Source organism: Ranitomeya variabilis, chromosome 1 (genome assembly GCF_051348905.1).
Source record: "Ranitomeya variabilis isolate aRanVar5 chromosome 1, aRanVar5.hap1, whole genome shotgun sequence".
Lineage (NCBI taxonomy): Eukaryota > Metazoa > Chordata > Amphibia > Anura > Dendrobatidae > Ranitomeya > Ranitomeya variabilis.
In genome coordinates this window covers 1,137,391,626-1,137,417,685 of record NC_135232.1, presented here as the reverse complement: position 1 = coordinate 1,137,417,685, position 26,060 = coordinate 1,137,391,626, and the positions used below count along the sequence as shown (strand labels likewise).

The window sequence follows — 26,060 nt, the reverse complement described above, 5'->3', positions numbered from 1 at the left end:
ATCTCATGGGTCTTCATGGTGTTGTTTGGAGATCTCCTTGCTCTTCATGGTGTTGTTTGGAGATCTCAATGGTCTTCATGGTGTTTGGAGATCTCCTTGGTCTTCATGGTGTTGTTTGGAGATCTCCTTGGTCTTCATGGTGTTGTATGGAGATCTCCTTGGTCCTCATGGTGCTGTTTGGAGATCTCCTTCGCTCTTCATGGTGTTGTTTGGAGATCTCAATGGTCTTCATGGTGTTTGGAGATCTCCTTGGTCTTCATGGTGTTGTTTGGAGATCTCCTTGGTCTTCATGGTGTTGTTTGGAGATCTCCTTGCACTTCATGGTGTTGGCTGGAGATCTCCTTCGCTCTTCATGGTGTTGTTTGGAGAGCTCCTTGGTCTTCATGGTGTTGTTTGGAGATCTCCTTGGTCTTCATGGTGTTGTTTGGAGATCTCCTTGGTCTTCATGGTGTTGTTTGGAGATCTCCTTGGTCTTCATGGTGTTGTATGGAGATCTCCTTGGTCCTCATGGTGCTGTTTGGAGATCTCCTTGGTCTTCGTGGTGTTATTTGGAGATCTCCTTGGTCTTCATGGTGCTGTTTGGAGATCTCCTTGCACTTCATGATGTTGGCTGGAGATCTCCTTCGCTCTTCATGGTGTTGTTTGGAGAGCTCCTTGGTCTTCATGGTGTTGTTTGGAGATCTCCTTGGTCTTCATGGTGTTGTTTGGAGATCTCCTTGGTCTTCATGGTGGTGTTTGTAGATCTCCTTGGTGTTCATGGTGTTTGGTTACCGGTACCTCTTGTTACTGGTGTTGCAGCCTCTGTGGTCTTTCAGAAAAAGTAGTGTATAAACCAGTGTATAAACCGACCATGTGACATTAGACTGCACACAGGGATACGTCCTGTCACTAATCATGGGACTTATTGAGGAATTACAAAAGGTGTGAATACATATGCACATGGCAATTTTTAGTTATTTGATCCCATAAATTTAATGTATTTCTGTATTTTCTCCCTCTGATGTATCACACACAAGTCGGATTACAAAATATTTACACACAGGTTGTGATGTTACAAAACAGGTAAAAGGCCAAGGGGGTGAATACTTTTTCAAGCCACTTTACATGTAGGTGGGAGAAACAGTGAAAGAGTAGATTACCATCCCCCGCCACATACATGGTGTTCATTGATTCTAACCTACTAAATGTAACATTATTTAAAGGGGTCATCCAGGATTATCAGCAAAGTCTGCAGTCACTGAAAATACAAAACACAAAAAACTGAAGCGGAATTTCGCTTTATTTTTTGCAATTTTCACCCAACTTGGAATTTTTCTTCCCCAATTTCAGTACATTATATGGTAAACGACAACTCGTCCTGCAAAAACAAGGATTCATACAACCATGGGATTAAAAAAAAATACAAGTTGCGGCACCTGGAAGAAGGGGAAGCTGAGATATAAAAGAACCAAAAAATGAAAACTGTCCTCACTATGAAGGGTTAAACGTCACTCACTCACTAATATTCCTCAAGATAGAAAATGTCTCCATATTGGTATATGGACGTATTTAGGCTTTCCATCCTAGTTCCCAAATCGTGAGCAGCCCCAGTGATGGACGCCCCCCGGCCTCAGTCCCATCACTGCAGCACAGGGGGTCCCTGCCAAGTCTGATTGTTTTATCGGCAATTTACAGAACGGCCACCAGGTGGCAGCATTGTACAAGGTAAGAGAGCGCAGCACCGAAATAACGAGCTGAGCATAGAGCGGGACACAGGCTGCTCCGGCCACGGCGGACAGTGACCACCAGGTGTCAGTGTTGTGCCGCAGACGGCGGCGCCTGCGCAGAACAGCCCCGCGCTCATCCTGCCACACATCCTCCGGCTGTCGGCTCACTGGGAGTTGTAGTACTACGATAGGTAACAATGGAAGAGGGGATGAGCTGGAGGAGGGAGAGGAGCAGCTGCTACATTACACGGGGAGAGCATCGCGGAATGTTACTCTAGTCACCTGCAAAGCTGCGCCTCCGGTCAGTAAGGCGGTACCTGCGCCCCCTGGTGCTGCACCCAGGTAATAACATCCCGGCATGCCGTGCGGCTCAGCAAGATCACTATCCCCCCAAACATGAGAAGAGGGGTCCCAGCGGCGACACGTGTCCTCACTGCAGCTCTGGGTGTGACTGGAGGATGAGGCTGGTAGTGTGGAAGGCTGTGGGTGCAGCTCTGGGTGTGACTGGAGGATAAGGCTGGTAGTGTGGAAGGCTGTGGATGCAGCTCTGGGTGTGACTGGAGGATAAGGCTGGTAGTGTGGAAGGCTGTGGGTGCAGCTCTGGGTGTGACTGGGGGATCAGGCTGGTAGTGTGGAAGGCTGTGGGTGCAGCTCTGGATGTGACTGAAGGATCAGGCTGGTAGTGTGGAAGGCTGTGGGTGCAGCTCTGGGTGTGACTGGAGGATAAGGCTGGTAGTGTGGAAGGCTGTGGGTGCAGCTCTGGGTGTGACTGGAGGATAAGGCTGGTAGTGTGGAAGGCTGTGGGTGCAGCTCTGGATGTGACTGAAGGATCAGGCTGGTAGTGTGGAAGGCTGTGGGTGCAGCTCTGGGTGTGACTGGAGGATGAGGCTGGTAGTGTGGAAGGCTGTGGGTGCAGCTCTGGATGTGACTGGAGGATCAGGCTGGTAGTGTTGAAGTCTGTGCAGCTCTGGATGCGACTGGAGGATCAGGCTGGTAGTGTGGAAGGCTGTGGGTGCAGCTCTGGATGTGACTGGAGGATAAGGCTGGTACTGTGGAAGGCTGTGGGTGCAGCTCTGGATGTGACTGGAGGATATGGCTGGTAGTGTGGAAGGCTGTGGGTGCAGCTCTGGATGTGACTGGAGGATAAGGCTGGTAGTGTGGAAGGCTGTGGGTGCAGCTCTGGATGTGACTGGAGGATCAGGCTGGTAGTGTGGAAGGCTGTGGGTGCAGCTCTGGATGTGACTGGAGGATAAGGCTGGTAGTGTGGAAGGCTGTGGGTGCAGCTCTGGATGTGACTGGAGGATAAGGCTGGTAGTGTGGAAGGCTGTGGGTGCAGCTCTGGATGTGACTGGAGGATAAAGCTGGTAGTGTGGAAGGCTGTGGGTGTAGCTCTGGATGTGACTGGAGGATAAGGCTGGTAGTGTGGAAGGCTGTGGGTGCAGCTCTGGATGTGACTGGAGGATAAAGCTGGTAATGTGGAAGGCTGTGGATGCAGCTCTGGATGTGACAGGAGGATAAGGCTGGTACTGTGGAAGGCTGTGGGTGCAGCTCTGGATGTGACTGGAGGATATGGCTGGTAGTGTGGAAGGCTGTGGGTGCAGCTCTGGATGTGACTGGAGGATCAGGCTGGTAGTGTGGAAGGCTGTGGGTGCAGCTCTGGATGTGACTGGAGGATAAGGCTGGTAGTGTGGACGGCTGTGGGTGCAGCTCTGGATGTGACTGGAGGATCAGGCTGGTAGTGTGGAAGGCTGTGGGTGCAGCTCTGGATGTAACTGGAGGATAAGGCTGGTAGTGTGGAAGGCTGTGGGTGCAGCTCTGGGTGTGACTGGAGGATAAGGCGGGTAGTGTGGAAGGCTGTGGATGCAGCTCTGGATGTGACTGGAGGATAAGGCTGGTAGTGTGGAAGGCTGTGGGTGCAGCTCTGGATGTGACTGGAGGATAAGGCTGGTAGTGTGGAAGGCTGTGGGTGCAGCTCTGGATGTGACTGGAGGATAAGGCTGGTAATGTGGAAGGCTGTGGATGCAGCTCTGGATGTGACTGGAGGATAAGGCTGGTAGTGTGGAAGGCTGTGGGTGCAGCTGTGGATGTGACTGGAGTATAAGGCTGGTAGTGTGGAAGGCTGTGGGTGCAGCTCTGGGTGTGACTGGGGGATCAGGCTGGTAGTGTGGAAGGCTGTGGGTGCAGCTCTGGGTGTGACTGGGGGATCAGGCTGGTAGTGTGGAAGGCTGTGGGTGCAGCTCTGGATGTGACTGAAGGATAAGGCTGGTAGTGTTGAAGTCTGTGCAGCTTTGGATGTGAGTGGAGGATAAGGCTGGTAATGTGGAAGGCTGTGGGTGCAGCTCTGGGTGTGACTGTAGGATAAGGCTGGTAGTGTGGAAGGCTGTGGGTGCAGCTCTGGATGTGACTGGAGTATAAGGCTGGTAGTGTGGACGGCTGTGGGTGCAGCTCTGGATGCGACTGGGGGATCAGGCTGGTAGTGTGGAAGGCTGTGGGTGCAGCTCTGGATGTAACTGGAGGATAAGGCTGGTAGTGTGGAAGGCTGTGGGTGCAGCTCTGGATGTGACTGGAGGATCAGGCTGGTAGTGTGGAAGGCTGTGGGTGCAGCTCTGGATGTGACTGGAGGATAAGGCTGGTAGTGTGGAAGGCTGTGCAGCTTTGGATGTGAGTGGAGGATAAGGCTGGTAATGTGGAAGGCTGTGGGTGCAGCTCTGGGTGTGACTGTAGGATAAGGCTGGTAGTGTGGAAGGCTGTGGGTGCAGCTCTGGATGTGACTGGAGGATAAGGCTGGTAGTGTGGAAGGCTGTGGGTGCAGCTCTGGATGTGACTGAAGGATCAGGCTGGTAGTGTGGAAGGCTGTGGGTGCAGCTCTGGATGTGAGTGAAGGATCAGGCTGGTAGTGTGGAAGGCTGTGGGTGCAGCTCTGGATGTGACTGGAGGATAAGGCTGGTAGTGTGGAAGTCTGTGGGTGCAGCTCTGGATGTGACTGGAGGATAAGGTTAGTAGTGTGGAAGGCTGTGGGTGCAGCTCTGGGTGTGACTGTAGGATAAGGCTGGTAGTGTGGAAGGCTGTGGGTGCAGCTCTGGGTGTGACTGAAGGATCAGGCTGGTAGTGTGGAAGGCTGTGGGTGCAGCTCTGGGTGTGACTGGAGGATAAGGCTGGTAGTGTGGAAGGCTGTGGGTGCAGCTCTGGATGTGACTGAAGGATCAGGCTGGTAGTGTGGAAGGCTGTGGGTGCAGCTCTGGGTGTGACTGGAGGATAAGGCTGGTAGTGTGGAAGGCTGTGGGTGCAGCTCTGGATGTGACTGAAGGATCAGGCTGGTAGTGTGGAAGGCTGTGGGTGCAGCTCTGGGTGTGACTGGAGGATGAGGCTGGTAGTGTGGAAGGCTGTGGGTGCAGCTCTGGATGTGACTGGAGGATCAGGCTGGTAGTGTTGAAGTTTGTGCAGCTCTGGATGCGACTGGAGGATCAGGCTGGTAGTGTGGAAGGCTGTGGGTGCAGCTCTGGATGTGACTGGAGGATAAGGCTGGTACTGTGGAAGGCTGTGGGTGCAGCTCTGGATGTGACTGGAGGATAAGGCTGGTAGTGTGGAAGGCTGTGGGTGCAGCTCTGGATGTGACTGGAGGATAAGGCTGGTAGTGTGGAAGGCTGTGGGTGCAGCTCTGGATGTGACTGGAGGATAAAGCTGGTAGTGTGGAAGGCTGTGGGTGTAGCTCTGGATGTGACTGGAGGATAAGGCTGGTAGTGTGGAAGGCTGTGGGTGCAGCTCTGGATGTGACTGGAGGATAAAGCTGGTAATGTGGAAGGCTGTGGATGCAGCTCTGGATGTGACAGGAGGATAAGGCTGGTACTGTGGAAGGCTGTGGGTGCAGCTCTGGATGTGACTGGAGGATATGGCTGGTAGTGTGGAAGGCTGTGGGTGCAGCTCTGGATGTGACTGGAGGATCAGGCTGGTAGTGTGGAAGGCTGTGGGTGCAGCTCTGGATGTAACTGGAGGATAAGGCTGGTAGTGTGGACGGCTGTGGGTGCAGCTCTGGATGTGACTGGAGGATCAGGCTGGTAGTGTGGAAGGCTGTGGGTGCAGCTCTGGATGTAACTGGAGGATAAGGCTGGTAGTGTGGAAGGCTGTGGGTGCAGCTCTGGATGTGACTGGAGGATAAGGCTGGTAATGTGGAAGGCTGTGGATGCAGCTCTGGATGTGACTGGAGGATAAGGCTGGTAGTGTGGAAGGCTGTGGGTGCAGCTGTGGATGTGACTGGAGTATAAGGCTGGTAGTGTGGAAGGCTGTGGGTGCAGCTCTGGGTGTGACTGGGGGATCAGGCTGGTAGTGTGGAAGGCTGTGGGTGCAGCTCTGGGTGTGACTGGAGGATAAGGCGGGTAGTGTGGAAGGCTGTGGATGCAGCTCTGGATGTGACTGGAGGATAAGGCTGGTAGTGTGGAAGGCTGTGGGTGCAGCTCTGGGTGTGACTGGAGGATAAGGCGGGTAGTGTGGAAGGCTGTGGGTGCAGCTCTGGATGTGACTGGAGGATAAGGCTGGTAGTGTGGAAGGCTGTGGGTGCAGCTCTGGATGTGACTGGAGGATAAGGCTGGTAGTGTGGAAGGCTGTGGGTGCAGCTCTGGGTGTGACTGGAGGATAAGGCGGGTAGTGTGGAAGGCTGTGGGTGCAGCTGTGGATGTGACTGGAGGATAAGGCTGGTAGTGTGGAAGGCTGTGGGTGCAGCTCTGGGTGTGACTGGAGGATAAGGCGGGTAGTGTGGAAGGCTGTGGGTGCAGCTCTGGATGTGACTGGAGGATAAGGCTGGTAGTGTGGAAGGCTGTGGGTGCAGCTCTGGATGCGACTGGAGGATCAGGCTGGTAATGTGGAAGGCTGTGGGTGCAGCTCTGGATGTGACTGAAGGATCAGGCTGGTAGTGTGGAAGGCTGTGGGTGCAGCTCTGGATATGACTGGAGGATAAGGCTGGTAGTGTGGAAGGCTGTGGGTGCAGCTCTGGATGTGACTGGAGGATATGGCTGGTAGTGTGGAAGGCTGTGGATGCAGCTCTGGATGTGACTGGAGGATAAGGCTGGTAGTGTGGAAGGCTGTGGGTGCAGCTCTGGATGTGACTGGAGGATCAGGCTGGTACTGTGGAAGGCTGTGGGTGAGGCTCTGGATGTGACTGGAGGATATGGCTGGTAGTGTGGAAGGCTGTGGGTGCAGCTCTGGATGTGACTGGAGGATCAGGCTGGTACTGTGGAAGGCTGTGGGTGCAGCTCTGGATATGACTGGAGGATCAGGCTGGTACTGTGGAAGGCTGTGGGTGCAGCTCTGGATGGGACTGGAGGATCAGGCTGGTACTGTGGAAGGCTGTGGGTGCAGCTCTGGATATGACTGGAGGATCAGGCTGGTACTGTGGAAGGCTGTGGGTGCAGCTCTGGATGGGACTGGAGGATAAGGCTGGTAGTGTGGAAGGCTGTGGGTGCAGCTCTGGATGTGACTGGAGGATCAGGCTGGTACTGTGGAAGGCTGTGGGTGCAGCTCTGGATATGACTGGAGGATCAGGCTGGTACTGTGGAAGGCTGTGGGTGCAGCTCTGGATGCGACTGGAGGATAAGGCTGGTACTGTGGAAGGCTGTGGGTGCAGCTCTGGATGGGACTGGAGGATCAGGCTGGTACTGTGGAAGGCTGTGGGTGCAGCTCTGGATGGGACTGGAGGATCAGGCTGGTACTGTGGAAGGCTGTGGGTGCAGCTCTGGATGTGACTGGAGGATCAGGCTGGTACTGTGGAAGGCTGTGGGTGCAGCTCTGGATATGACTGGAGGATCAGGCTGGTACTGTGGAAGGCTGTGGGTGCAGCTCTGGATGCGACTGGAGGATAAGGCTGGTAATGTGGAAGGCTGTGGATGCAGATCTGGATGTGACTGGAGGATAAGGCTGGTAGTGTGGAAGGCTGTGGGTGCAGCTCTGGATGTGATTGGAGTATAAGGCTGGTAGTGTGGAAGGCTGTGGGTGCAGCTCTGGATGTGACTGGAGGATAAGGCTGGTAATGTGGAAGGCTGTGGATGCAGCTCTGGATGTGACTGGAGGATAAGGCTGGTAGTGTGGAAGGCTGTGGGTGCAGCTCTGGGTGTGACTGGAGGATAAGGCGGGTAGTGTGGAAGGCTGTGGGTGCAGCTCTGGATGTGACTGGAGGATAAGGCTGGTAGTGTGGAAGGCTGTGGGTGCAGCTCTGGATGTGACTGGAGGATCAGGCTGGTACTGTGGAAGGCTGTGGGTGCAGCTCTGGATGTGACTGGAGGATAACGCTGGTAATGTGGAAGGCTGTGGATGCAGCTCTGGATGTGACTGGAGGATATGGCTGGTAGTGTGGAAGGCTGTGGGTGCAGCTCTGGATGTGACTGGAGGATATGGCTGGTAGTGTGGAAGGCTGTGGGTGCAGCTCTGGATGTGACTGGAGGATAAGGCTGGTAGTGTGGAAGGCTGTGGGTGCAGCTCTGGATATGACTGGAGGATAAGGCTGGTAGTGTGGAAGGCTGTGGGTGCAGCTCTGGATGTGACTGGAGGATATGGCTGGTAGTGTGGAAGGCTGTGGATGCAGCTCTGGATGTGACTGGAGGATAAGGCTGGTAGTGTGGAAGGCTGTGGGTGCAGCTCTGGATGTGACTGGAGGATCAGGCTGGTACTGTGGAAGGCTGTGGGTGAGGCTCTGGATGTGACTGGAGGATATGGCTGGTAGTGTGGAAGGCTGTGGGTGCAGCTCTGGATGTGACTGGAGGATCAGGCTGGTACTGTGGAAGGCTGTGGGTGCAGCTCTGGATATGACTGGAGGATCAGGCTGGTACTGTGGAAGGCTGTGGGTGCAGCTCTGGATGGGACTGGAGGATCAGGCTGGTACTGTGGAAGGCTGTGGGTGCAGCTCTGGATATGACTGGAGGATCAGGCTGGTACTGTGGAAGGCTGTGGGTGCAGCTCTGGATGGGACTGGAGGATAAGGCTGGTAGTGTGGAAGGCTGTGGGTGCAGCTCTGGATGTGACTGGAGGATCAGGCTGGTACTGTGGAAGGCTGTGGGTGCAGCTCTGGATATGACTGGAGGATCAGGCTGGTACTGTGGAAGGCTGTGGGTGCAGCTCTGGATGCGACTGGAGGATAAGGCTGGTACTGTGGAAGGCTGTGGGTGCAGCTCTGGATGGGACTGGAGGATCAGGCTGGTACTGTGGAAGGCTGTGGGTGCAGCTCTGGATGGGACTGGAGGATCAGGCTGGTACTGTGGAAGGCTGTGGGTGCAGCTCTGGATGTGACTGGAGGATCAGGCTGGTACTGTGGAAGGCTGTGGGTGCAGCTCTGGATATGACTGGAGGATCAGGCTGGTACTGTGGAAGGCTGTGGGTGCAGCTCTGGATGCGACTGGAGGATAAGGCTGGTAATGTGGAAGGCTGTGGATGCAGATCTGGATGTGACTGGAGGATAAGGCTGGTAGTGTGGAAGGCTGTGGGTGCAGCTCTGGATGTGATTGGAGTATAAGGCTGGTAGTGTGGAAGGCTGTGGGTGCAGCTCTGGATGTGACTGGAGGATAAGGCTGGTAATGTGGAAGGCTGTGGATGCAGCTCTGGATGTGACTGGAGGATAAGGCTGGTAGTGTGGAAGGCTGTGGGTGCAGCTCTGGGTGTGACTGGAGGATAAGGCGGGTAGTGTGGAAGGCTGTGGGTGCAGCTCTGGATGTGACTGGAGGATAAGGCTGGTAGTGTGGAAGGCTGTGGGTGCAGCTCTGGATGTGACTGGAGGATCAGGCTGGTACTGTGGAAGGCTGTGGGTGCAGCTCTGGATGTGACTGGAGGATAACGCTGGTAATGTGGAAGGCTGTGGATGCAGCTCTGGATGTGACTGGAGGATATGGCTGGTAGTGTGGAAGGCTGTGGGTGCAGCTCTGGATGTGACTGGAGGATATGGCTGGTAGTGTGGAAGGCTGTGGGTGCAGCTCTGGATGTGACTGGAGGATAAGGCTGGTAATGTGGAAGGCTGTGGATGCAGCTCTGGATGTGACTGGAGGATCAGGCTGGTAGTGTGGAAGGCTGTGGGTGCAGCTCTGGGTGTGACTGGAGGATCAGGCTGGTAGTGTGGAAGTGTGTGTGTGCCGCTCTGGATGTGACTGGAGGATAAGGCTGGTAATTTGGAAGGCTGTGGATGCAGCTCTGGATGTGACTGGAGGATCAGGCAGGTAGTGTGGAAGGCTGTGGGTGCAGCTCTGGATGTGACTGAAGGATAAGGCTGGTAGTGTTGAAGTCTGTGCAGCTTTGGATTTGAGTGGAGGATAAGGCTGGTAATGTGGAAGGCTGTGGGTGCAGCTCTGGGTGTGATTGTAGGATAAGGCTGGTAGTGTGGAAGGCTGTGGGTGCAGCTCTGGATGTGACTGGAGGATAAGGCTGGTAGTGTGGAAGGCTGTGGGTGCAGCTCTGGGTGTGACTGGAGGATAAGGTTAGTAGTGTGGAAGGCTGTGGGTGCAGCTCTGGGTGTGACTGTAGGATAAGGCTGGTAGTGTTGAAGTCTGTGCAGCTTTGGATGTGAGTGGAGGATAAGGCTGGTAATGTGGAAGGCTGTGGGTGCAGCTCTGGGTGTGACTGGAGGATGAGGCTGGTAGTGTTGAAGTCTGTGCAGCTTTGGATGTGAGTGGAGGATAAGGCTGGTAATGTGGAAGGCTGTGGGTGCAGCTCTGAATGTGATTGGAGGATAAGGCTGGTAGTGTGGAAGGCTGTGGGTGCAGCTCTGGATGTGACTGGAGGATAAGGCTGGTAGTGTGGAAGGCTGTGGGTGCAGCTCTGGATGTGATTGGAGTATAAGGCTGGTAGTGTGGAAGGCTGTGGGTGCAGCTCTGGATGTGACTGGAGGATAAGGCTGGTAATGTGGAAGGCTGTGGATGCAGCTCTGGATGTGACTGGAGGATAAGGCTGGTAGTGTGGAAGGCTGTGGGTGCAGCTCTGGGTGTGATTGTAGGATAAGGCTGGTAGTGTGGAAGGCTGTGGGTGCAGCTCTGGATGTGACTGGAGGATAAGGCTGGTAGTGTGGAAGGCTGTGGGTGCAGCTCTGGGTGTGACTGGAGGATAAGGTTAGTAGTGTGGAAGGCTGTGGGTGCAGCTCTGGGTGTGACTGTAGGATAAGGCTGGTAGTGTGGAAGGCTGTGGGTGCAGCTCTGGGTGTGACTGGAGGATGAGGCTGGTAGTGTTGAAGTCTGTGCAGCTTTGGATGTGAGTGGAGGATAAGGCTGGTAATGTGGAAGGCTGTGGGTGCAGCTCTGGATGTGACTGTAGGATCAGGCTGGTAGTGTGGAAGGCTGTGGGTGCAGCTCTGGATGTGACTGGAGGATCAGGCTGGTACTGTGGAAGGCTGTGGGTGCAGCTCTGGATATGACTGGAGGATCAGGCTGGTACTGTGGAAGGCTGTGGGTGCAGCTCTGGATGCGACTGGAGGATAAGGCTGGTAATGTGGAAGGCTGTGGATGCAGATCTGGATGTGACTGGAGGATAAGGCTGGTAGTGTGGAAGGCTGTGGGTGCAGCTCTGGGTGTGACTGGAGGATAAGGTTAGTAGTGTGGAAGGCTGTGGGTGCAGCTCTGGATGTGACTGGAGGATAAGGCTGGTAGTGTGGAAGGCTGTGGGTGCAGCTCTGGATGTAACTGGAGGATAAGGCTGGTAGTGTGGAAGGCTGTGGGTGCAGCTCTGGGTGTGACTGGAGGATAAGGCGGGTAGTGTGGAAGGCTGTGGGTGCAGCTCTGGGTGTGACTGGAGGATCAGGCTGGTAGTGTGGAAGTGTGTGTGTGCCGCTCTGGATGTGACTGGAGTATAAGGCTGGTAGTGTGGAAGGCTGTGGGTGCAGCTCTGGATGTGACTGGAGGATAAGGCTGGTAGTGTGGAAGGCTGTGGGTGCAGCTCTGGATGTGACTGGAGGATAAGGCTGGTAATGTGGAAGGCTGTGGATGCAGCTCTGGATGTGACTGGAGGATAAGGCTGGTAGTGTGGAAGGCTGTGGGTGCAGCTCTGGATGTGACTGGAGGATAAGGCTGGTAGTGTGGACGGCTGTGGGTGCAGCTCTGGATGCGACTGGGGGATCAGGCTGGTAGTGTGGAAGGCTGTGGATGCAGCTCTGGATGTGACTGGAGGATAAGGCTGGTAGTGTGGAAGGCTGTGGGTGCAGCTCTGGATGTGACTGGAGGATCAGGCTGGTAGTGTGGAAGGCTGTGGGTGCAGCTCTGGATGTGACTGAAGGATAAGGCTGGTAGTGTTGAAGTCTGTGCAGCTTTGGATGTGAGTGGAGGATAAGGCTGGTAATGTGGAAGGCTGTGGGTGCAGCTCTGGGTGTGACTGTAGGATAAGGCTGGTAGTGTGGAAGGCTGTGGGTGCAGCTCTGGATGTGACTGGAGTATAAGGCTGGTAGTGTGGACGGCTGTGGGTGCAGCTCTGGATGCGACTGGGGGATCAGGCTGGTAGTGTGGAAGGCTGTGGGTGCAGCTCTGGATGTAACTGGAGGATAAGGCTGGTAGTGTGGAAGGCTGTGGGTGCAGCTCTGGATGTGACTGGAGGATCAGGCTGGTAGTGTGGAAGGCTGTGGGTGCAGCTCTGGATGTGACTGGAGGATAAGGCTGGTAGTGTGGAAGGCTGTGCAGCTTTGGATGTGAGTGGAGGATAAGGCTGGTAATGTGGAAGGCTGTGGGTGCAGCTCTGGGTGTGACTGTAGGATAAGGCTGGTAGTGTGGAAGGCTGTGGGTGCAGCTCTGGATGTGACTGGAGGATAAGGCTGGTAGTGTGGAAGGCTGTGGGTGCAGCTCTGGATGTGACTGAAGGATCAGGCTGGTAGTGTGGAAGGCTGTGGGTGCAGCTCTGGATGTGAGTGAAGGATCAGGCTGGTAGTGTGGAAGGCTGTGGGTGCAGCTCTGGATGTGACTGGAGGATAAGGCTGGTAGTGTGGAAGTCTGTGGGTGCAGCTCTGGATGTGACTGGAGGATAAGGTTAGTAGTGTGGAAGGCTGTGGGTGCAGCTCTGGGTGTGACTGTAGGATAAGGCTGGTAGTGTGGAAGGCTGTGGGTGCAGCTCTGGATGTGACTGAAGGATCAGGCTGGTAGTGTGGAAGGCTGTGGGTGCAGCTCTGGATGTGAGTGAAGGATCAGGCTGGTAGTGTGGAAGGCTGTGGGTGCAGCTCTGGATGTGACTGGAGGATAAGGCTGGTAGTGTGGAAGTCTGTGGGTGCAGCTCTGGATGTGACTGGAGGATAAGGTTAGTAGTGTGGAAGGCTGTGGGTGCAGCTCTGGGTGTGACTGTAGGATAAGGCTGGTAGTGTGGAAGGCTGTGGGTGCAGCTCTGGGTGTGACTGAAGGATCAGGCTGGTAGTGTGGAAGGCTGTGGGTGCAGCTCTGGGTGTGACTGGAGGATAAGGCTGGTAGTGTGGAAGGCTGTGGGTGCAGCTCTGGATGTGACTGAAGGATCAGGCTGGTAGTGTGGAAGGCTGTGGGTGCAGCTCTGGGTGTGACTGGAGGATAAGGCTGGTAGTGTGGAAGGCTGTGGGTGCAGCTCTGGATGTGACTGAAGGATCAGGCTGGTAGTGTGGAAGGCTGTGGGTGCAGCTCTGGGTGTGACTGGAGGATGAGGCTGGTAGTGTGGAAGGCTGTGGGTGCAGCTCTGGATGTGACTGGAGGATCAGGCTGGTAGTGTTGAAGTCTGTGCAGCTCTGGATGCGACTGGAGGATCAGGCTGGTAGTGTGGAAGGCTGTGGGTGCAGCTCTGGATGTGACTGGAGGATAAGGCTGGTACTGTGGAAGGCTGTGGGTGCAGCTCTGGATGTGACTGGAGGATATGGCTGGTAGTGTGGAAGGCTGTGGGTGCAGCTCTGGATGTGACTGGAGGATAAGGCTGGTAGTGTGGAAGGCTGTGGGTGCAGCTCTGGATGTGACTGGAGGATCAGGCTGGTAGTGTGGAAGGCTGTGGGTGCAGCTCTGGATGTGACTGGAGGATAAGGCTGGTAGTGTGGAAGGCTGTGGGTGCAGCTCTGGATGTGACTGGAGGATAAGGCTGGTAGTGTGGAAGGCTGTGGGTGCAGCTCTGGATGTGACTGGAGGATAAAGCTGGTAGTGTGGAAGGCTGTGGGTGTAGCTCTGGATGTGACTGGAGGATAAGGCTGGTAGTGTGGAAGGCTGTGGGTGCAGCTCTGGATGTGACTGGAGGATAAAGCTGGTAATGTGGAAGGCTGTGGATGCAGCTCTGGATGTGACAGGAGGATAAGGCTGGTACTGTGGAAGGCTGTGGGTGCAGCTCTGGATGTGACTGGAGGATATGGCTGGTAGTGTGGAAGGCTGTGGGTGCAGCTCTGGATGTGACTGGAGGATCAGGCTGGTAGTGTGGAAGGCTGTGGGTGCAGCTCTGGATGTAACTGGAGGATAAGGCTGGTAGTGTGGACGGCTGTGGGTGCAGCTCTGGATGTGACTGGAGGATCAGGCTGGTAGTGTGGAAGGCTGTGGGTGCAGCTCTGGATGTAACTGGAGGATAAGGCTGGTAGTGTGGAAGGCTGTGGGTGCAGCTCTGGGTGTGACTGGAGGATAAGGCGGGTAGTGTGGAAGGCTGTGGATGCAGCTCTGGATGTGACTGGAGGATAAGGCTGGTAGTGTGGAAGGCTGTGGGTGCAGCTCTGGATGTGACTGGAGGATAAGGCTGGTAGTGTGGAAGGCTGTGGGTGCAGCTCTGGATGTGACTGGAGGATAAGGCTGGTAATGTGGAAGGCTGTGGATGCAGCTCTGGATGTGACTGGAGGATAAGGCTGGTAGTGTGGAAGGCTGTGGGTGCAGCTGTGGATGTGACTGGAGTATAAGGCTGGTAGTGTGGAAGGCTGTGGGTGCAGCTCTGGGTGTGACTGGAGGATCAGGCTGGTAATGTGGAAGGCTGTGGATGCAGCTCTGGATGTGACTGGAGGATAAGGCTGGTAGTGTGGAAGGCTGTGGGTGCAGCTCTGGGTGTGACTGGAGGATAAGGCGGGTAGTGTGGAAGGCTGTGGATGCAGCTCTGGATGTGACTGGAGGATAAGGCTGGTAGTGTGGAAGGCTGTGGGTGCAGCTCTGGGTGTGACTGGAGGATAAGGCGGGTAGTGTGGAAGGCTGTGGGTGCAGCTGTGGATGTGACTGGAGTATAAGGCTGGTAGTGTGGAAGGCTGTGGGTGCAGCTCTGGGTGTGACTGGGGGATCAGGCTGGTAGTGTGGAAGGCTGTGGGTGCAGCTCTGGGTGTGACTGGAGGATAAGGCGGGTAGTGTGGAAGGCTGTGGATGCAGCTCTGGATGTGACTGGAGGATAAGGCTGGTAGTGTGGAAGGCTGTGGGTGCAGCTCTGGGTGTGACTGGAGGATAAGGCGGGTAGTGTGGAAGGCTGTGGGTGCAGCTCTGGATGTGACTGGAGGATAAGGCTGGTAGTGTGGAAGGCTGTGGGTGCAGCTCTGGATGTGACTGGAGGATAAGGCTGGTAGTGTGGAAGGCTGTGGGTGCAGCTCTGGGTGTGACTGGAGGATAAGGCGGGTAGTGTGGAAGGCTGTGGGTGCAGCTGTGGATGTGACTGGAGGATAAGGCTGGTAGTGTGGAAGGCTGTGGGTGCAGCTCTGGGTGTGACTGGAGGATAAGGCGGGTAGTGTGGAAGGCTGTGGGTGCAGCTCTGGATGTGACTGGAGGATAAGGCTGGTAGTGTGGAAGGCTGTGGGTGCAGCTCTGGATGCGACTGGAGGATCAGGCTGGTAATGTGGAAGGCTGTGGGTGCAGCTCTGGATGTGACTGAAGGATCAGGCTGGTAGTGTGGAAGGCTGTGGGTGCAGCTCTGGATATGACTGGAGGATAAGGCTGGTAGTGTGGAAGGCTGTGGGTGCAGCTCTGGATGTGACTGGAGGATATGGCTGGTAGTGTGGAAGGCTGTGGATGCAGCTCTGGATGTGACTGGAGGATAAGGCTGGTAGTGTGGAAGGCTGTGGGTGCAGCTCTGGATGTGACTGGAGGATCAGGCTGGTACTGTGGAAGGCTGTGGGTGAGGCTCTGGATGTGACTGGAGGATATGGCTGGTAGTGTGGAAGGCTGTGGGTGCAGCTCTGGATGTGACTGGAGGATCAGGCTGGTACTGTGGAAGGCTGTGGGTGCAGCTCTGGATATGACTGGAGGATCAGGTTGGTACTGTGGAAGGCTGTGGGTGCAGCTCTGGATGGGACTGGAGGATCAGGCTGGTACTGTGGAAGGCTGTGGGTGCAGCTCTGGATATGACTGGAGGATCAGGCTGGTACTGTGGAAGGCTGTGGGTGCAGCTCTGGATGGGACTGGAGGATAAGGCTGGTAGTGTGGAAGGCTGTGGGTGCAGCTCTGGATGTGACTGGAGGATCAGGCTGGTACTGTGGAAGGCTGTGGGTGCAGCTCTGGATATGACTGGAGGATCAGGCTGGTACTGTGGAAGGCTGTGGGTGCAGCTCTGGATGCGACTGGAGGATAAGGCTGGTACTGTGGAAGGCTGTGGGTGCAGCTCTGGATGGGACTGGAGGATCAGGCTGGTACTGTGGAAGGCTGTGGGTGCAGCTCTGGATGGGACTGGAGGATAAGGCTGGTAGTGTGGAAGGCTGTGGGTGCAGCTCTGGATGTGACTGGAGGATCAGGCTGGTACTGTGGAAGGCTGTGGGTGCAGCTCTGGATGTGACTGGAGGATAAAGCTGGTAATGTGGAAGGCTGTGGATGCAGCTCTGGATGTGACAGGAGGATAAGGCTGGTACTGTGGAAGGCTGTGGGTGCAGCTCTGGATGTGACTGGAGGATATGGCTGGTAGTGTGGAAGGCTGTGGGTGCAGCTCTGGATGTGACTGGAGGATCAGGCTGGTAGTGTGGAAGGCTGTGGGTGCAGCTCTGGATGTAACTGGAGGATAAGGCTGGTAGTGTGGACGGCTGTGGGTGCAGCTCTGGATGTGACTGGAGGATCAGGCTGGTAGTGTGGAAGGCTGTGGGTGCAGCTCTGGATGTAACTGGAGGATAAGGCTGGTAGTGTGGAAGGCTGTGGGTGCAGCTCTGGGTGTGACTGGAGGATAAGGCGGGTAGTGTGGAAGGCTGTGGATGCAGCTCTGGATGTGACTGGAGGATAAGGCTGGTAGTGTGGAAGGCTGTGGGTGCAGCTCTGGATGTGACTGGAGGATAAGGCTGGTAGTGTGGAAGGCTGTGGGTGCAGCTCTGGATGTGACTGGAGGATAAGGCTGGTAATGTGGAAGGCTGTGGATGCAGCTCTGGATGTGACTGGAGGATAAGGCTGGTAGTGTGGAAGGCTGTGGGTGCAGCTGTGGATGTGACTGGAGTATAAGGCTGGTAGTGTGGAAGGCTGTGGGTGCAGCTCTGGGTGTGACTGGGGGATCAGGCTGGTAGTGTGGAAGGCTGTGGGTGCAGCTCTGGGTGTGACTGGAGGATAAGGCGGGTAGTGTGGAAGGCTGTGGATGCAGCTCTGGATGTGACTGGAGGATAAGGCTGGTAGTGTGGAAGGCTGTGGGTGCAGCTCTGGGTGTGACTGGAGGATAAGGCGGGTAGTGTGGAAGGCTGTGGGTGCAGCTCTGGATGTGACTGGAGGATAAGGCTGGTAGTGTGGAAGGCTGTGGGTGCAGCTCTGGATGTGACTGGAGGATAAGGCTGGTAGTGTGGAAGGCTGTGGGTGCAGCTCTGGGTGTGACTGGAGGATAAGGCGGGTAGTGTGGAAGGCTGTGGGTGCAGCTGTGGATGTGACTGGAGGATAAGGCTGGTAGTGTGGAAGGCTGTGGGTGCAGCTCTGGGTGTGACTGGAGGATAAGGCGGGTAGTGTGGAAGGCTGTGGGTGCAGCTCTGGATGTGACTGGAGGATAAGGCTGGTAGTGTGGAAGGCTGTGGGTGCAGCTCTGGATGCGACTGGAGGATCAGGCTGGTAATGTGGAAGGCTGTGGGTGCAGCTCTGGATGTGACTGAAGGATCAGGCTGGTAGTGTGGAAGGCTGTGGGTGCAGCTCTGGATATGACTGGAGGATAAGGCTGGTAGTGTGGAAGGCTGTGGGTGCAGCTCTGGATGTGACTGGAGGATATGGCTGGTAGTGTGGAAGGCTGTGGATGCAGCTCTGGATGTGACTGGAGGATAAGGCTGGTAGTGTGGAAGGCTGTGGGTGCAGCTCTGGATGTGACTGGAGGATCAGGCTGGTACTGTGGAAGGCTGTGGGTGAGGCTCTGGATGTGACTGGAGGATATGGCTGGTAGTGTGGAAGGCTGTGGGTGCAGCTCTGGATGTGACTGGAGGATCAGGCTGGTACTGTGGAAGGCTGTGGGTGCAGCTCTGGATATGACTGGAGGATCAGGCTGGTACTGTGGAAGGCTGTGGGTGCAGCTCTGGATGCGACTGGAGGATAAGGCTGGTACTGTGGAAGGCTGTGGGTGCAGCTCTGGATGGGACTGGAGGATCAGGCTGGTACTGTGGAAGGCTGTGGGTGCAGCTCTGGATGGGACTGGAGGATAAGGCTGGTAGTGTGGAAGGCTGTGGGTGCAGCTCTGGATGTGACTGGAGGATCAGGCTGGTACTGTGGAAGGCTGTGGGTGCAGCTCTGGATATGACTGGAGGATCAGGCTGGTACTGTGGAAGGCTGTGGGTGCAGCTCTGGATGTGATTGGAGTATAAGGCTGGTAGTGTGGAAGGCTGTGGGTGCAGCTCTGGATGTGACTGGAGGATAAGGCTGGTAATGTGGAAGGCTGTGGATGCAGCTCTGGATGTGACTGGAGGATAAGGCTGGTAGTGTGGAAGGCTGTGGGTGCAGCTCTGGGTGTGACTGGAGGATAAGGCGGGTAGTGTGGAAGGCTGTGGGTGCAGCTCTGGATGTGACTGGAGGATAAGGCTGGTAGTGTGGAAGGCTGTGGGTGCAGCTCTGGATGTGACTGGAGGATCAGGCTGGTACTGTGGAAGGCTGTGGGTGCAGCTCTGGATGTGACTGGAGGATAAGGCTGGTAATGTGGAAGGCTGTGGATGCAGCTCTGGATGTGACTGGAGGATATGGCTGGTAGTGTGGAAGGCTGTGGGTGCAGCTCTGGATGTGACTGGAGGATATGGCTGGTAGTGTGGAAGGCTGTGGGTGCAGCTCTGGATGTGACTGGAGGATAAGGCTGGTAATGTGGAAGGCTGTGGATGCAGCTCTGGATGTGACTGGAGGATCAGGCTGGTAGTGTGGAAGGCTGTGGGTGCAGCTCTGGGTGTGACTGGAGGATCAGGCTGGTAGTGTGGAAGTGTGTGTGTGCCGCTCTGGATGTGAGTGGAGGATAAGGCTGGTAATGTGGAAGGCTGTGGGTGCAGCTCTGGGTGTGATTGTAGGATAAGGCTGGTAGTGTGGAAGGCTGTGGGTGCAGCTCTGGATGTGACTGGAGGATAAGGCTGGTAGTGTGGAAGGCTGTGGGTGCAGCTCTGGGTGTGACTGGAGGATAAGGTTAGTAGTGTGGAAGGCTGTGGGTGCAGCTCTGGGTGTGACTGTAGGATAAGGCTGGTAGTGTTGAAGTCTGTGCAGCTTTGGATGTGAGTGGAGGATAAGGCTGGTAATGTGGAAGGCTGTGGGTGCAGCTCTGGGTGTGACTGGAGGATGAGGCTGGTAGTGTTGAAGTCTGTGCAGCTTTGGATGTGAGTGGAGGATAAGGCTGGTAATGTGGAAGGCTGTGGGTGCAGCTCTGAATGTGATTGGAGGATAAGGCTGGTAGTGTGGAAGGCTGTGGGTGCAGCTCTGGATGTGACTGGAGGATAAGGCTGGTAGTGTGGAAGGCTGTGGGTGCAGCTCTGGATGTGATTGGAGTATAAGGCTGGTAGTGTGGAAGGCTGTGGGTGCAGCTCTGGATGTGACTGGAGGATAAGGCTGGTAGTGTGGAAGGCTGTGGGTGCAGCTCTGGGTGTGACTGGAGGATCAGGCTGGTAGTGTGGAAGGCTGTGGGTGCAGCTCTGGATGTGACTGGAGGATAAGGCTGGTAGTGTGGAAGGCTGTGGGTGCAGCTCTGGGTGTGACTGGAGGATAAGGCTGGTAGTGTGGAAGGCTGTGGGTGCAGCACTGGATGTGACTGGAGGATAAGGCTGGTAGTGTGGAAGGCTGTGGGTGCAGCTCTGGGTGTGACTGGAGGATAAGGTTAGTAGTGTGGAAGGCTGTGGGTGCAGCTCTGGGTGTGACTGTAGGATAAGGCTGGTAGTGTGGAAGGCTGTGGGTGCAGCTCTGGATGTGACTGGAGGATCAGGCTGGTACTGTGGAAGGCTGTGGGTGAGGCTCTGGATGTGACTGGAGGATATGGCTGGTAGTGTGGAAGGCTGTGGGTGCAGCTCTGGATGTGACTGAAGGATCAGGCTGGTAGTGTTGAAGTCTGTGCAGCTTTGGATGTGAGTGGAGGATAAGGCTGGTAATGTGGAAGGCTGTGGGTGCAGCTCTGGATGTGACTGTAGGATCAGGCTGGTAGTGTGGAAGGCTGTGGGTGCAGCTCTGGATGTGACTGGAGGATCAGGCTGGTAGTGTGGAAGGCTGTGGGTGCAGCTCTGGGTGTGACTGGAGGATAAGGCTGGTAGTGTGGAAGGCTGTGGGTGCAGCTCTGGATGTGACTGGAGGATAAGGCTGGTAGTGTGGAAGGCTGTGGGTGCAGCTCTGGATGTGACTGGAGGATAAGGCTGGTAGTGTGGAAGGCTGTGGGTGCAGCTCTGAATGTGATTGGAGGATAAGACATGCACAGGACGCCATGTGCCTGGTCACAGCAGACTTTATTGGTTGGGCGGTGCCCGCACAATCGGTGCCGCATGTCCGTGGCTCCGGTGGTGTCTACTGATCCGGGAAGTGATCCCTTTAATGAGGGTTGTCGCCATGTCTCCGTACACTGGAGAATTTCATCCCTTTAATGCGGATGCTGTCCCATTGCACATGCGCAGGTGACAGGTTGGGCTGGGGTCCGCTCTGCACACACCGCAGTCTGCACACAGGAGAGTCCGGGCATTATGTGACGGTGAGCGCAGCCGCTCCGCTCTCGGGGTTCAGGTTGATCAGTTGGTTCGTGGCCTGTGCGAGCTCAGAGATGGAGACGCGGCCCCGCTGCCGGATGAACTGCGCCACCGCCGCCAGCTCCTCCGTGGTGATGTAGATGAACTTCCCTCTGTCGTCAATCACACCTGCGGGAGAGAAGGACGCGGTCACCCGAGATCGTACAGCACGCAGCTACTCTGGTCACAGCCAGAGCTGCATCCTCACCTGTAATAGAGCCGTCAGCCAGTAGGTCCTGTATCCTGCTGATGGCGTCCTGTGAGTGAGAGAGGAGAGGTGAGCGAGAGAAGGAGAGGTAGGAGAGCGAGCCAGAGCAGGAGGATAGGTAGGCGAGCAAGCGCAGAGGAGAGGTAGTCGACCAAGAGCGAGTGCAGAGTAGAAGAGGTAAGCGAGAGCAGAGAAGGAGAGGTAGGCGAGCGAGCGCAGAGAAGGAAAGTTAGGCGAGCAAGCGCAGAGGAGGTAGGTGAGCGAGAGCAGAGAAGAGGTAGGAGAGGAGAAAGAGGTAGGTGATCAAGTGGAAGCAGAGGACAAACTATGTAGCAATGAGTACCCAGTGGCCGTTGCAATTCTCTGCTGTTGTCAGTGAGTGACAGCAGTGCCTGAGGGGTTAATCTGCTTGCTTCGGCCTCTGCTGTCAGTGGCAGGTGCTGGCTGTACAGCACTGTAAGAACCTACCCGTAAGGAGTGAGATCAGGTCTTTACACTGGCCCCAGAGCATCATGGGCATATACGCATTATATATACAAGTCACACTGACGAGGTTACAGGGAGCTGCATAAAACACAAAACCTGAGCAGCGCCTCCATCTAGTGTGAATAGGTGCACGCTGCACTGACTGCACAACTAGCAAAAAAGAAGGACGCAGCAGCACTCTAGAGACCAATATGTGTGCAAACACAAAATCTACTATGTAATTGTCTAAGGGGCACTTCCGTCTTTCTGTCGGCAACATCCGTCACAGAAATCCCACGTCGCTGATTGGTCTCGCCAGCTGCCTGTCCTGGCTGCCGCGACCAATCAGCGACGGGCACAGTCCGGACGAGAATTAGTCCCTCCCTACTCCCCTGCAGTCACTGCCCGGCCCCTCCATACTTCCCTCCAGTCAGCGCTCACAGGGTTAATGCCAGCGTTAACGGACCTCGTTATGCCGCGGGTAACACACTCAGTTAACGCTGCTATTAACCCTGTGTGTCCCCAACTTTTTACCATTGATGCTGCCTATGCAGCATCAATAGTAAAAAGATGTCATGTTAAAAATAATAAAAAAAAACAAAAAACCTGCTATTCTCACCTTCCGTAGTCTGCCGAGCCGTGCGCGGCTGCCGCCAGCTTCCGTTCCCAGAGATGCATTGCGAAATTACCCAAAAGACTTAGTGGTCTCGCAAGACCGCTAAGTCTTCTGGGTAATTTCGAAATGCATCCTGGGAACAGAAGATGGCAGCAGCCGTGCGCGCATCAGCACAGGTTCGCTGGATCCCGGCGGGTGAGTTATATAACTATTTTTTATTTTAATTATTTTTTTTACAGGGATATGGTGCCCACACTGCTATATACTACATGGGCTGTGTTATATACCGCGTGGCTGCTATATACTACCTGGCCAGTGTTAGGATATTATGTGGGCTGTTATATACTGCGTAGGCTGTGCTATATATTACGTGGCCAGTGTTATATACTACGTGGCTGTTATATACTGCGTGGGCTGTTATATAGTACATGGGCTGTGTTATATACTACCTGGCCAGTGTTAGATATTATGTGGGCTGTGTTATATACTACCTGGCCAGTGTTAGATATTATGTGGGCTGTGTTATATACTACCTGGCCAGTGTTAGATATTATGTGGGCCATGTTATATACTGCGTAGGCTGTGCTCAGGGGCTGGCTGGCAAATTTTAGCCTGGGGGGCAAGCACACAGCAGTGGCCCATGAGTCGCGGCCCATCCTTAAAGGGGTTGTCGGATCTTAAGCTACACGTCTGCAGTCACTATGTGTGAATCCTCATATCGTGCGCACTGAGGATTCTCTGGTGCCGGCACCGGGAACAGGCGGTCTTGTTACTGCAAGCATGCGAATATATATTTATTTATTGACACACACAGTCCTACTCTATAGTGACAGTCACACACACAACCCCACTGTATAATGACACACACGCACAACCCTACTGTATAATGACACGCACACACACTGTATAATGACACACACGCACAACCCTACTGTATAATGACACGCACACACACTGTATAATGACACACATGCACAACCCTACTGTATAATGACACGCACACACACTGTATAATGACACACACGCACAACCCTACTGTATAATGACACGCACACACACTGTATAATGACACACACGCACAACCCTACTGTATAATGACACGCACACACACTGTATAATGACACACACGCACAACCCTACTGTATAATGACACGCACACACACTGTATAATGACACACACGCACAACCCTACTGTATAATGACACGCACACACACTGTATAATGACACACACGCACAACCCTACTGTATAATGACACGCACACACACTGTATAATGACACACATGCACAACCCTACTGTATAATGACACGCACACACACTGTATAATGACACACACGCACAACCCTACTGTATAATGACACGCACACACACTGTATAATGACACACACGCACAACCCTACTGTATAATGACACGCACACACACTGTATAATGACACACACGCACAACCCTACTGTATAATGACACGCACACACACTGTATAATGACACACACGCACAACCCTACTGTATAATGACACGCACACACACTGTATAATGACACACACGCACAACCCTACTGTATAATGACACGCACACACACTGTATAATGACACACACGCACAACCCTACTGTATAATGACACACACACACTGTATAATGACAGACACAGCCCCACTGTATAATGACACACAACCCCACTGTATAATGACACGCACACACACTGTATAATGACACACACGCACAACCCTACTGTATAATGACACGCACAGCCCCACTGTATAATGACACACACACACACTGTATAATCACACACAGACAGCGCCGGACTGGGACAAAAAAAACAGCCCTGCCACACAAATCCCACCAGCCCACATACTATAACACTCCCCATCCCGATCAGTGAATTTTGCTATGCTTTGTCCTGCCCCTCAACACTCCTCTTAAATGCGTTATTTGAAGAGCCACATGTGAATGGCGCCGCAGTGCGCATGATCGACCACAGGTCCATGTACATGGTGCTCATTACACCGCAGGCAGGCGCCGGGGACACCCTGGGGACGAGGAGAGCCCAGAGGATGGTAGAGGACTGAGGAGCACAGCGCCCAGTGACCGCTCTGCAGAGGAGTCACAGCAGAGGCGCCATCTCCCTCACAGGGGACCAGCGCTCCTCCTGCCGCCCAGCAGTCTCTGCTCCGGAGCCGGGCACCACCTCCTCTTCCTTCATTAGCATCCCCGGCGCCTGCGCTGTATGTTTGAAGGGCAGCACAAACTGCACATGCCCGAAAAAAACTTACAGCGCAGGCGCCAGGGACGCTAATGGAGGAAGAGGAGGTGGCGCCCGGCACGCAGAGTACTGAGTGATGGCTGGAAGGCATTTGTGTCAGGGGGGAAAGGACATGCCCCCCTGACAAACTACAGGTATGACAGGCAAATTCTAAAAACGATTACGGTATTTCAGCGTTGGAAGGGACCGAACTAAAAGAGCCACCTTCACGGAATGCAGCAGTAGTGCTGCACAAGTGGCTCTTTTAATTAAAAACACCTGGGGGGGTTACAGGTTCCCTTTAATACAGGTGCTCATTAGGGTGGAATCACAGCAGCATATGGCATCCGATGTGATCTGCCAATGATACTTGGCTCTTGCTCTGCTGTGAGTGTGAGCCAAGTGTCCGTGCTCCAATGCTCTCGCAGCACAGGTGTGGAGGAGATGGAGAAATTAATTTCTCCATCTCCTCAATGGTCTGACTCGCCGTGTATCAGACTGCAACATCTGCTGAGGAAAAAAAAACTACTGCACACGGACAGCAAGTGAGAGGAGAATCAGACCACTTTTGTGGAAGAAAATGGAACAGGTTTTTTTTATACTCTTTATTAGTCCATGTGGCAACATTTCACTTCCATATCAGAGAAATGTGCAGTTATGGATCCGAAACGTTGCCACATGGGCCAATGAAGAGTACGCTACTTTTCTCACAATTAATCGGAGTGATAGATAGACAGATACACACATACATAATAGATACTGAGAATTACACCATTTATGCAGGACAGTAGAAGCATACACAGCTCCACAATATACCGTATATACTTGAGTATAAGTCGACCCAAGTATATGCCGAGGCACCTAATTTTGCCTTAAAAAACTGGGAAAGCTTATTGAGTCGAGTATAAGCCAGGTACGCATTGTCCCCACATCCCCGTCCTTGTATGCATGGCTCCTTATCCCCATCCTTGTATGCATGGCTCCCCCGTCCCTGTCCTTGTATGCATGGCTCCTTATCCCCGTCCTTGTATGCATAGCTCCTCATCCCCATCCTTGACTGCATGGCTTCCCCGTCCTTATATGTATGGCTCCTTATCCCCGTCCTTGTATGCATAGCTCCTCATCCCCATCCTTGTCTGCATGGCTCCCTCGCCTCTTATTCCCATTTTTGTATGCATGGCTCCTTATCCCCGTCCTTGTATGCATGGGCCTCTTATTCCCATTCTTGTATGCATGGCTCCTTATCCCCGTCCTTGTATGCATGGCTCCTTATCCCCGTCCTTGTATGCATGGCTCCTTATCCCCGTCCTTGTATGCATGGCTCCTTCATTGTTCATGTATGCATGGTTCCGATAAAAAAAAAAAAAAAAAAAAACACATCCTACTTACCTTCCCTGCATGCCCTCGCGCAGCATCTCGTTCTGGTGCCAGCAGCTCCTGTAGCCGGGTGATCACGTGTCCCCCACTCATTAAGGTAATAAATATTTACCCACGCCTATGGGAGTGGAGAGGGGTGAACACTCATTACCTTAATGAGCGGAAGACACGTGATCGCTCGGCCTGAAGAACTGCTGGCGCCGGAACGAGATGCAGCGAGGGTGCGCAGGGAAGGTAAGTGGGATGTGTGCTGGAAGGCTGTGGCTGTGAACGCTATAAGAGAAATGAATATTCACTGCCAGCGCAGTGAATATTCATTTCTCCTTAGCAGCGGCCCAGGCTTTAGCCACAGCCCCCACCGTTTTTTTGGGACAACGACTCGTATATAAGCCGAGGGGGGTGTTTTCACACAAAAAAAATATGCTGAAAATCTCGGCTTATAC

General features: G+C 54.3%; 2 protein-coding genes across 3 annotated transcripts in view; one reads left to right on the top strand and one right to left on the bottom strand.

Annotated features, from left to right (window-relative positions):
- The first annotated feature begins 1,304 nt into the window (after positions 1-1,304).
- The window catches only part of LOC143793083 (uncharacterized), a 119,067-nt gene continuing 94,311 nt past the window's right edge, over positions 1,305-26,060 (top strand). For both annotated transcript variants that reach the window (XR_013220047.1, XM_077279716.1), the window contains exon 1: positions 1,305-2,048. The gene's annotated coding sequence lies outside the window, so the exon portion shown is untranslated. The remainder of the gene's footprint in view (positions 2,049-26,060) is intronic.
- The window catches only part of DDRGK1 (DDRGK domain containing 1), a 32,019-nt gene continuing 26,376 nt past the window's right edge, over positions 20,418-26,060 (bottom strand). The window contains exons 8-9 of the mRNA XM_077280321.1: positions 20,918-20,966; positions 20,418-20,838 (exon numbers count right to left, since the gene is read on the bottom strand). Coding sequence (XP_077136436.1) covers positions 20,666-20,838; positions 20,918-20,966 — 222 coding nt within the window. The 3' untranslated portion in view covers positions 20,418-20,665. The remainder of the gene's footprint in view (positions 20,839-20,917; positions 20,967-26,060) is intronic.